Genomic DNA, 12,322 nt, shown 5'->3' with positions numbered 1-12,322 from the left:
TGTAACTGAGTGTTTTTATACTGTAGTATCTCAGTAAACTAAACCAGCAGAATGTGAGTGTGTTACCCTTTAAGATACAGTTGTGAAAAAGAGACAGCTGGATATGTTTTATCCCTCTTCAGTCTGATGTGTCAGTGTGTAATGTGTTGGTTGTGTCTCGTAGTGATGAATCTACAGAGAATTATCAGCGACTCTGCAGCTCCTCTCAGGTTTTCGATCCAAGTTGGATCCTTGTCAGGTCAAAATGTTTTGTTTGACCTGATGAGGATCCAACTTGGATCGAGACTTTGTGTATGTGAACAAATTTGTGGTTTTGGAGTCAGTGTTGAGGCATTCCTCTTGTCTTAAAATAGACAACGCTGCCATCTCAGTTTGCCAGAGTCAGATGTTTTGTTCAACCAACAGTCCGAAACCCAAAGATCTTCAGTTTAAATGATCCTTAAAACCTCACAAACCTGTATCCAGAGAAGAAATGCTTGATAAACAACTTATGGCGGCTGATTGATCGACTAATCACTTAATTTCAGACGTGATACCGTGACTACATACTGTGTCAGAAGTACGTCACAGGACAGACGTAGGAGATACCGTCTTTAAATTTAGAACAGACTTCCTGTCTTCATCTCACCTCAGAAATCATTTATTTTTATTTGTGACACATGCTGGGTCATTTCCTGCTTTGTTGTCGTCCTCGATGATTCAGGTGTTTCTGTTAAACCAATCAGTCAGACTTGTGTTTGTCAGCAGTTTCCTGTCTACAGTGTTCCTTTCTTTCTTTCTTTCTTTCTTTCTTTTTTAGCTCCCAACATAAAAGATTAGTCTGAATCTGTCACCACTTGTAGAAACCTCCAGGTCACTGAGCCCTGAACTCAGGTCAGCTCGACCCGGACAGACGGAGAGAGAGAGAGAGAGGTTCACTCTGAAAGGCTCCTTCAGTCTTTATTCATTTCTGTCTTCCTCAGTACGACGACCTGATGCTACACATGACCTCTGAGAGGTGGATATTAGATCAGTAATGATAATAATAATCATTTTAGAGCAGTATTTTGATAATTTGTCATTTTTGTGTATCATATATGATATCTTTGGATCTTTGGATTTTGTCATCATGGGAATTTTTCACAATTTCCTGACATTTTATAGACAAAACAATTAATTAATATCAAGTAAATTTAACATCACACCTCTGTGACATTGTCAGCTTCACAATAGTCAGTTTTTCTTTCTTTACATTATTATTTTTATGGCATTTTTGTCTTTATTTGATGGTTTTAAAGTGTAGAGAGACAGGAAACAGGAAGACAGAGGAATGATCACACTGTAGAGAAACAAACCAACCAGAACTTCCAGAAATAAGAAAACCTCATTAAAATCATTGTGTGGCTCGTTTCATATGTTTAGTAATTAGTCATAATATCATTGTTCATTCAATATTTATGAACATCGTTTCCCATAAGTCCTAGAGGTTTGCAGGCTAAATGTCTCGGCTCGACAGAGGAGACGAGTCCGTGATGGCGGCGAGTTCAGACACGTCTGTAATAACAGCAGCACAGACAGACGTCTCTACAGATCAGATTACAGCTGCAAACATCAGCAATGATGCAGGAGGAGAAGAACAGGGGAGCCTTATGCTGCTGCTGCTGCACTTGTAGTTCTTTTAATGGGAACTGTAGTTTTTCCTGCGCAAAAACATTTTTAGTTTTAAATGTCTGACGCTTCATGTTTTCACAAAGACGGATGAAAGAAACGCTTTATGAGAGATTAGAAGTGATGTCATGACTTCAGCTCTCTTTTCTCTTTAAAGAAAAAGTTTGGGAAATGCCCTCATTCCCTTTCTATCTCTCTCCTGTCTGTACAGTAAATATGAAGTTACAGCCAGCAGATGGTTAGCTTAGCTTAGCTTAGCTTAGCATAAAGACTGGAAACGGGGAAACAGCTGGCCTGCCAGCTCCTCTACAGCTGATTAACACGTTATATCTTGTTTGTTTGAGATCAATTTCCCAAAAATCTCTTATTAAAGGAAAAAACATGGAACAAAGGATGAAGTGACGACAGAAAAACGTCTATCGTTTATTTCATTGTGTCGCAAATCAAACTCTTCACTTCAATATTTTTTGTCATTTTGTCATTTTCGTCAGAAGGAAAGACGAGACGAGGAGCTCAAACTTAAAAGAGAGGCTGCTTCTGTCGTATGGACGTGGTTTGGGTATAAAAAGTCTGACATGGACCAGAAAACCGTACAAACTGTGCTGCAGACCGGCGCCCATAACAGACTCAAACACCACAAACATCGTTTACCGTCCACACAAGACAGAAACAGACAACGTATCGTTATCTGGATATAAAATGACTTCTATCACTCCTACAAGACAGCAGACACACTAACACAAGATAAAACGTGGACTCGATATCATGAAGTCCGATCCTGGAATTTAAATCTTCAGCCGTCTTCCATTAACGTGCCCATGTGGAACCGATGAAGCTGCTGTTATTTTACATATCGTTGTGAAGCAGACTGAAGATTAATACGAGGATTATGTAAGAGACAGAAGAAACAAAAGAGTCAGAGAGGTTGATCTGTGGTCCCTCTGGTTCCAGCTGAGAGACGGAGGGACCAAGAGGAAGAGGAGGAAGAAGAAGAGGAGGAGGAGGAGGTGGTGACGCCATCAGTCGTCATTCCTCCATATTTATAGAGGAAGTCGTGCGTACAGGACGAGCGAGCGAGCGAGAGAGAGAGAGAGGAAACCACATCACCCCTGACTGCACACAGAGAGAGAGAGTCTGCATGTTGTCTTACATAACGTTTCACAGCCGATATGTGTTTTATTTATTGATCAGCGACGACACACATCGATTAACATCAATATGATGTAAATGTGTCGCCTGCAGCAGCAGCAGCACTGAAGCCGATTTAAACGAAAAAAATGAAATAAAGTTCACAAAACGGAGGCGATAAGCGACAGAATTTAGTTCGATTGTTTGAAATTAGATGGAAGAAGAAAAACGACATCGATTGAAGTCGCACGTTTCACACTTTAAGCTTCATCACTGAGGTTTTACAGCATATCTGAAGACATTCGTTCCTAAATCCAACTTTGTTCTTTATTCAGTTTACTTGTCGGGGTTGTCGGGGTGAGAACAGACATATTTATTACAGTATTGTTTGCTTTCTTGGGATGAAAACACCGTGATGGATTATAACTACCAGGCTGCACTGAGGCCCCCAAATATTTGAGATTGGACGGCTTTAGAAACTGATATATTCTGTTTTCACAATACGTTTTTTTTTTTTAATGAGTCTTAATAATAGTCTATAAACAAAAGTCTCTTTTCTGTATGTTTTTATTGGTATTTACCCCCCCTCTCTGTTTATGCTACTTGGTTACTTCCAGCTAGAAAGCTCAGCGTACAGTCCCGGTGGGAGAGAGAGGTGAACGTAGTGTATGTGGAAATGCTCCCTGCAAGACAAAGCTCAGGGTTCATCTGCCTCATTTATAATGTTTTTTAACTACGAGATGATGTCAGCTCGTCGCACATGCCCATAAACCTGTAGCTTTGGTTGCTAAGCCGGTTGCTAAGGTGTTTCCATGTGTTGTTCACGTTGTCCACTCTCATATTTCAGATCTGGCTGCATAAAAGACCAGTAGAAGATAAATGAGGAGTTTTTTTAACTGGAAATCATCCAGAGAGATTCCAGTAAAGCCCCAGAATATAAAGAATATAACGTTTGTTTTTGTTTGTTTGTTTTTCAGGTGAAACACAACAGTCTCATACAGGAGATGAACCATCCAACAGCAGGACGCATCGCTGTACCTGGTCAGCACACACACACACACACACACACACACACACACACACACACACACACACACACTTGTCCTCTCTCTAACCTTCAACTCTCTCTCTTTGACACCAACTTGTTAAATGATGTTTTCCAAGAAGCTGTTTTTCTGTGCATTAGGACACTGTTATGAATGTCCTGCTGACACACACACACACACACACACACACACACACACTCACACACTCACTCACACACTCACACATACACACAGTCACCACTGGGACGATTCTGTTATGAATTTCCCTGCAGATACAAAAACAAATAATTCTCATTAAAACCACAAGATCCTGTTCAGCAGCCAAACACACACACACACACACACACACACACACACACACACACAGTAGGGACTCTCCTGCTTTGTTTGATGGATCTCGTGAGTTTCCAGTAAGAGGAAGCTGTTTGTCCACTAGCATGTATTTACAGTGTCATCTGTCTTCTTACCTGCCGGTGTGTGTGTGTGTGTGTGTGTGTGTGTGTGTGTGTGTGTGTGTGTGACCCAGCAGGAAGACATCCATTATAAGGAGAGGCAGTGAGTGTGTGTTGCGTTTGGTGCGGAGCCAGTCGAGAGTGTTTTTTCTGGTTTTGAGTTTTACCGACTAACAGAGACGATGATCGGAGGTGAAAAAATAAATCCAAACTCAACAAAACAACTTTTCTCTACAAACAGCTGAGCTTTTGATTTGACTTCTCAGTTCACTTCCTCTGAAACTCCGCTGGTTCAATTCAGCTGCAACTCACGATTACGTTTTATCTATAAAATCAAGTCAATTTTATTTGTGCAGCTCAATATGACAAATCACAAGTTCACTTCAGGGGGCTTTACAGATCAACAAAAGTTCATGATTGTTGATCTTGAAGAAGGTCTGAGAAAATTTAACAACTTTAACAACTAATATTACTGGGACCTCTACAGGAAATCACACATGAACATTTAATATCCAGGAATTCACATTATAGACACACACTGACTGTCACTGTAACACACTGGCCACAGTTTCCCACATCGACCATCAGCAGTGCAGCCATATACTGGTTCTGACCTGGTCTGGTTGTATAATGGGCTGCTCAGGCGGCCCACATAGCGACCGGCCCTCTAGGATTTCTCCCAGTGCTCCCTGTGGCCGGTCCAACTCTGCCTAGTGATAAATAATTAAGCAGCTTCTATTAGTGACACAGAAACAGAAAGAGTTGGTGGGAGGAACTGATTTAAAGGATCATTCTGTCAATTTTCTATATTTGTCTTCATGTTTGGATCCAAACCAACAATGAACTGATCTACTAACCAGTATTGTGTTTGTATCAAAGCTGATATATGTTATAAAAACACGTCAGTGAGTCTCACCGCTGCACTGGGTCACATGTTCCTTCATCATGAAGAGTTTGGTCACATTAGTTTGTTTAGAAACGGCTCCAAAGACTAATAACAGCATCATGTTTTCAGTCTCCAGAGAGTAGTTCTGTGTAATGTAATGACTTTGTACAACATTGTCAGTTTCTCAAACAACTTCAGTACAAGATCAAGAGGTTTTGATATGTAGCACAACAAGTTAACGAAGCTGTAAACAGAACTCTGTTTCTGCACATGCTCAGTGGCATCTGCATTACACAGAACTACTCTCAGTTCATTCAGTTCATTGTTGGTTTGGCTCCAAACATGAGATCTGTTCACAGTAAGAAAAACAGAAAACAGAATGATCCTTTAACATGCTCATTCTCTCTCACGTTAGTTTGTTTAGAAACGGCTCCAAAGACATGTTTTCAGTCTCCAGAGAGTAGTTCTGTGTAATGCAGACGCCACTGAGCATGTGAAGGAACGTGGTTCTGTTTACAGTTTCACTAGCTTGTTGTGCTACAGATCACAACCTCTGGACTTTATTGTAAATAACTTTAGTACAAAGTCAAGAGGATCACACAGAACTGCTCTCTGGAGACTGAAAACATGATCACTGTTATTAGACTTTGGAACCGTTTCTTATTCTCATGTTGTGTTTTCTTAGCTGGCTTGCTAACGTTAGCCAGGGGTACGCTTAGCATCATGTTTTCAGTCTCCAGAGAGTAGTTCTGTGTAAGGCAGACGCCACTGAGCATGTGCAGGAACGTGGTTCTGTTTCACCAGCTTGTTGTGCTGCAGATCACATCCTCTTGACTTTGTACTAAAGTTATTTACAATAAAGTTCATTCGTACCACTTGTTGCACTTCCAGACTCATGACCCGTCCCTCCAGAGGTAATTGGCCAATGGGGATGCGGCCCTGTAACACCCGCACACATGACAGCTTTGAGTCAGAACTGAAAAAAATGACTGCAAAAGAGAAATCCTGAGTGAAAACATTGTAATGAAATGTTTCACTCTCGTATAGTTTTATTCTTATTTTCACCTTTTTTTGGTTTGATTCTCAGGAGATTTTGTTTAATTATTTTGACACAAATTTAATCCAATAAAACCCTGAAGTGCAGTTTTATTACTGATATAATAAGCTGCTGTAATCATTTAAGTTCTGATTCGCAGCCACATTTAATTTATCAAACCACAACTTGTAGTTTCTGAGAACTTTACTCAGACATGTTGATGGATTTATGAATCGCTGGTGTTCAGAAAACTACAGAGAACAAATCCTCCTGTTTTTATCCTGAAACACACAGACAGAGTGACAGTGAATGACAGGATGAACCGTTTCCATCTGCTGTGGTCTCACGCACACACACACACACACACACGCACACACACACACACACACACACATACACACACACACACACACACACACACATATCCTAGTAACACATTACATGACGTCCCATGATGCTCCACTTGTCCTGTAATCTTCTTCCTCTCGTGTGATTTACGCCAAACCATAATGTCAGAGGAATGTGTGTGTGTGTGTGTGTGTCCGTGCCTGTGTGTGTGCATGTGTGTGTGTGTGTGTGTGTGTGTGTGTGTGTGTGTGTGTGTCTCAGTCTATTCACAGTCTCAACAATATCCTTTTCTTTGCTCTCCACTTTCCTGTTCTGTCCATCTCTGTTTAGTAAACAACACCAGACACAAGTGTGCATGTGTGTGTGTGTGTGTGTGTGTGTGTGTGTGTGTGTGTGTGTGCGTGTGTGTGTGTGTGTGTGTGTGTGTAGTTTTACAGCAGGAGGGATAACTTGGAACAAACAGCAGAAGAAGTTTGTCTATTAATTATATTCAGAAGTAATGAACAGATGAAACAAAACAACAAAAGTAGTGAAACAAAAGTAAAAACAGATAAAACTGTGAAGTTAACGCTGAAGGTTGTTAAATGAAGTAAATGAATCTAGTGAATCCATCCCATAATAATCTGGGCTGCTCTAAATGTAAATATGGTTCAACAGAAGATCATTTAGTCAGATTAATAAACAACATATATTATTATCTGCTCTTCTTCACGTCTCATTGATCGCTGGAAATAAAGATTCTCTTACATCTGCTCTGCTTTACTCCTCTGTTCTTCTTCTCTTCTTCTTCACATCTCATTTCTCTCCTTCGCTCTTTTCCTCACTTTCTCTTTCATTCCTCCACTTCCTGTTGATGCTGAGTTTGACTCCTCATGAAAACTTTTGTTACGTCCGTTGTTAATAAACTCAAGACAACGACCCGCCATGACGGTGTCGACCCGCCATGACGGTGTCGACCCCAGTGGTGACGTTTCCCCGGTAACAGAAGACAGACTAAGAGGAAACGACACAAAGATGAAGGTTTGGGGGTTTTGAGAAAACATCCAAGGCTGGAGCCCAAGAACCCCCCCTCCTCCTTCCCTCCCTCCTTCCTTCCTTCCACCCTTATATCCTTCCTCCCTTCCTGTCTCCCTCCCTTCCCTCCTTCCATACTTCCTTCCTCCCTCTCTTTCCTCCTTCTGTACTTCCTTCCTCCCTTCCTGTCTCCCTACCTTCCCTCCTTCCTTCCTGCTTTCCTTCCTTCCTCTCTTTCCCTCCTTCCTTCCTCCCTCTCTTTCCTCCTTCCTTCCTTCCTTCTTCACCTCCTGCAGAGAGTATGATGGACAGACGGAGAGAAGGAGGGCAGAAAAAGTAATGTCACGGATGAATAAAAGGATTACATAATCATACTCCTTAATTATTTGCCCTGACACAAACACACGCAAACATGCACGCACGCACACACACACACACACACACACACACACACACTGAGCCTGACACTTGTTGAGTGTCATTGAAGGGGAAAACAGGATGCTAATGGGGTGAAAATAAAGCACTGTTCACACACAGTCAAACAGACACAGTCATGCATGAACCGTGCAGGCCGACACACACACACACACACACACACACACACACACGTGCTTGTGCAATCATGCACGTGAGAGCTCGCACACACACACACACACACACACACACACACACACACACACACACAGACTGTGAGAGTTCAGCTCATTAGTGCCGTTCTTTAAAAAAAAACAGCTGATTGTTGTGAGTTTCCCAAAATAAACTGTTTGTTCTCTCAGCTGTCCGTCTCCTTCACTTCCCTCCTTTTCTTCTCTTTCCTCTAAAACTGCTTTAACAGAAAGAAAGAAAAGACTGTTGTGCGTCTACATGTGAATACGAGAATAAATAAGAAAATAATTGCAAAAAAAAAAAAAACCAAAAAAAAAACAGACAAAGAAACAGAAGGATGCGAGTAAATGAATCTTTAGTGGTTCAATGTGGAACACTGTGCACACACACACACACACACACACACACACACACACACACACACACACACACACACGCACACGCACACACATACACACACACACACACACAGGAAGGTGATGTGTATTTATTTAGTTATTATTATTACTGTGCAGTTGTTTGTGATACGAAAAGAGAACAAAGTAACAATAATATATGAATATAATAAGACAGTGAGCAGCAAGTGTCCAATAAACTGTCTTGTGGTTTCTGTTCCTAATGTTTGGTGGTAAACAGTTGATGAAAGATGATAAATTAAACAGACATGAAGGCTCTGAAGTAATAAAATATAAAGACAACAAACAAAACAAAAACCATCAGAATTAACTGAGATTCTGTTCGGATTGTTTCAATTCATCATTTTGAGTCATTTTTTTAAGAAGAAAAAGTCCAAATTCTCTGATTTCAGCTTCTTAAATGTGAATATTTTCTGGTTTCTTTCGTCTCTATGACAATAAACTGAAGATCTTTGAGTTGTGGACAAAACAAGACGTCATGTTGGACTTTTATTCAGAGCGAGCATCAATGCTGCTCTACTATAAAATAAGACTTTACATATTTTAAATAGTAAAAAATAAAAAATAGAAAATCAATATGAAACCCTGAATAAAAACAATGTAAACTCTGATGAACTCATTAGATAGTGAGTCAGTTTTGCTCATTTAGCACATCCAGACGGTGATGCTGCCGTTTACAGCTGGTTTAAGCAGGTCGCCGGCGACCCGCTGGATGTTAAAAGGTTAAACACAAAGTCAAGAAATCGCTGAGATTTCTGATTTTTGAGAGCTTCAGTTTTGCTAAATTACAGCAACTTTTCCATCTGAAAAGTCCAAAGTTAAACCAATCGTGGCGTTTGGTTTGGTGGTAACAAACACGAAGCCACAGACGAGCAAAACAATTACGTAAAATCCTCATATTTATCAGTTGAAACAACAAGTTACATTTTACAGTGTAGTAGACTTTAACACGGCGCTGTCACTCAAAACCACTGATTCTTTAGTTTTTCTGGTCACTACAAAGACGACGTAGAAACACGTTAACACACGTAGTCTTTGCTTTAGGTTGAGATCTGTTGTGTTTAGAGGTGAACTGACCCTTTAAACTTGAAGCTTTGCAGCGTTTTGATGATGCAGTTTTGCACGACTTGAGTTTTATTATTTTATTTCATTTCCTCTTGTTCTCTCTCTCTCTGGGGTCAGAGCATCAGCATCAGTGACGTCTTCATCACTCCGTCCTTTCATCCTCATCCTCATCTTCTGTCTTTAATGAGTCCCTCTGGTTCCATGTTACATCCATGTTTCATTATCACACACACACACGCACACACACACACATGCACACACACACACACTGTTCACTGGGAGGTGAAAAAGTCACATCAGCTGAAACAAAGACAAAGAAAGCTTCATTTATCTGACAGCTTATTAATTATATTAAACTTATTAAACATGATGCATCTTCACACAGGGACATTGACTACTTTAACTTTTGATACTTTATTATTATTATTATTGTTATATTAACTTTACATGACTTTCAGTTGAGGAACACACATGAATCTCCTTCAGGCTGCGTTACTGCTGCTCTCTGTTAGTGTCGTCCAATCAGCTGCTGCAGAGACTCTTCACTGGAAGAGACGCAGCGTTAAGACCTGAATATACTCACATGTACACAGACACACAGTTCTGTTGATGCTTCATCTCTGGAGTCCACATGCAGGACATGTTCTACACATGTGCAGTAGATCTGCATCTACAGGACGGGACGGTTGGTCTCAGACTCTGGGCGGTTTCCCTCCACGATTTGTTGCATGTTTGATTGTTTTAAAGATGAATTGTAGAGATGTTGGATGCACAGTCGGTGCGTCTGTAGCGTAGCAACAAATCAGATGTCTGCACAGAGCCTTCATGTTCACCCTCTGATGAGGAAATTTACGTCACATGGACTTTCGTGTCATTTCGGCTTTTATACTGGTAGCAGCGTCCCTGCAGCGACTTCCTGTCAAATACATGAACCCCCCAAACAGCCGACAGATCCATGATGTTGATACTGTTCTGGACTTAAAAGCATCACTAAGTTAGTTCATAGTGATTACTAACATGTTTCAGACTAGTGATTTATTAAATCAGGTTTCACCAGTAAAACTTCAAAATGTCTTCGTTAGTGAACGATAGTAACGTGTGAATCAGTTGCTATGAAACATCTGTAGCGTCGTCCAATAAGAATCAACTAACAATGTAAACAAAAAGTCACTGTGACATCATGTTTTCTTCCAAAACTTACATAAAAAAAATAAAGAAATACTTTCAAAAGCCTCCAAAAATAACACTTTAAATAAAATAAACAAGTAAACAATGAAACTTTTAATATATAGATATATTTAAAACCCTCTAAAAATAATTTTTTTACAAAAACTTCCAGAAAATAACACATTTAAAATCACAAAAAGTAAAAAAAATATTTTAAATAATAAATGAAAAAACTTTTTTAAATGTTTAAAAGCTGATCAGCTGATCGTCTCAAACTCGACGCTCCGTCAGTCTGTTTACCAAAAAATACAAAAATAAGACTTTAAATTGATAAATTTGCTCAATGAAAGTAAAACAAACTTGATTTAATAATAATAATAATATCTTGTAATTATATTTGTTATTCATGTTAATCGTTTCTTTGTTTTCAGGTCCGGCGGTTCGTTTCAGCTCCTTCACCCCCGACAAGCCGACGCCCCCTCCTCTGATTGGCCAGCACACCTGCCAGGTGCTGCGGGACACTTTGTCCTACGGTGATGACATCATCACAGCGCTGCTGGAGTCGGGGGCGGTGGCCCAGAACGAAGTGTCCTGATTGGTTGACGGAAGGAAAACATAAAAAAAAGGAATATCTGAAATGTTTAGTATTGATCAAAGAATCAGTCACAACATATTGATCATCAATAATCAGCATATAAACATCATAGATGGTTTATAACTGAATGTAATGTAGTTATAATCAGATATAAGTGTTTATTAATGTCAACAGCTGTAACTCCTCCTGGACACTCCTCTATAATAATAACAAGACAAATACTGTACATTAATAAACACTGAAATGTCTTCATAACTCCTCATAACTACATTATAGTGATAATAAACTATTAAATGTTTATATACTGATTATAAACGTTAAATAGACTTAAAGTGTTTCTGCTGACTGATGAAGACCAAACACCGGTCTGTATGTTTAATTATTAGGCGATTAAAAACAGGATATATATATATATATATAAATATCAGCTGCTTATATATATATATATATATATAAATAAATAAATATATATATATAAATAAATAAATATATATATATATATATATATATATATATATATATATATATATCTATATATATAAATAAATATATATATATATATATATATATATATATATATATATATATATATATATATATATATATATATAAAATATATTTATATAAATATAAATATATATATATATGCTGTTTATCATGTGAGGTTTGCTGTGCAGACACTGGGAACCAGTTACACTGGGAACAGTAACTAGCTGAGGATCAGTTAAAGATGATCTGCTCCTTTTGAAAATCTGTGTGTGTTTCTGCAAAAAAATCTGTAAAAACACAAAAAAAGAGAAAGTTTTATCTAAGTTTATGATGCAGGAACTGAAACTATGTTCAGATCAGTGTAGAATAATAATAATAATAATAATAATGCAGAACAAACAGAGAAGATTGATGACTTAAAGCGCCT

At 39.0% G+C, this 12,322-nt stretch overlaps 1 protein-coding gene across 2 annotated transcripts in view; it reads left to right on the top strand.

Annotated features, from left to right (window-relative positions):
* sugct (succinyl-CoA:glutarate-CoA transferase) overlaps positions 1 to 11,789 on the top strand; it is a 118,439-nt gene extending 106,650 nt beyond the window's left edge. For both annotated transcript variants that reach the window (XM_044339242.1, XM_044339241.1), the window contains exons 13-14: positions 3,753 to 3,816; positions 11,243 to 11,789. In XM_044339242.1, coding sequence (XP_044195177.1) covers positions 3,753 to 3,816; positions 11,243 to 11,406 — 228 coding nt within the window. In that variant the 3' untranslated portion in view covers positions 11,407 to 11,789. The remainder of the gene's footprint in view (positions 1 to 3,752; positions 3,817 to 11,242) is intronic.
* The last annotated feature ends 533 nt before the right edge of the window (positions 11,790 to 12,322 follow it).

Source organism: Thunnus albacares, chromosome 21 (assembly GCF_914725855.1).
Source record: "Thunnus albacares chromosome 21, fThuAlb1.1, whole genome shotgun sequence".
Classification (NCBI taxonomy): domain Eukaryota; kingdom Metazoa; phylum Chordata; class Actinopteri; order Scombriformes; family Scombridae; genus Thunnus; species Thunnus albacares.
This window is presented reverse-complemented; position numbering and strand designations above follow the sequence as displayed.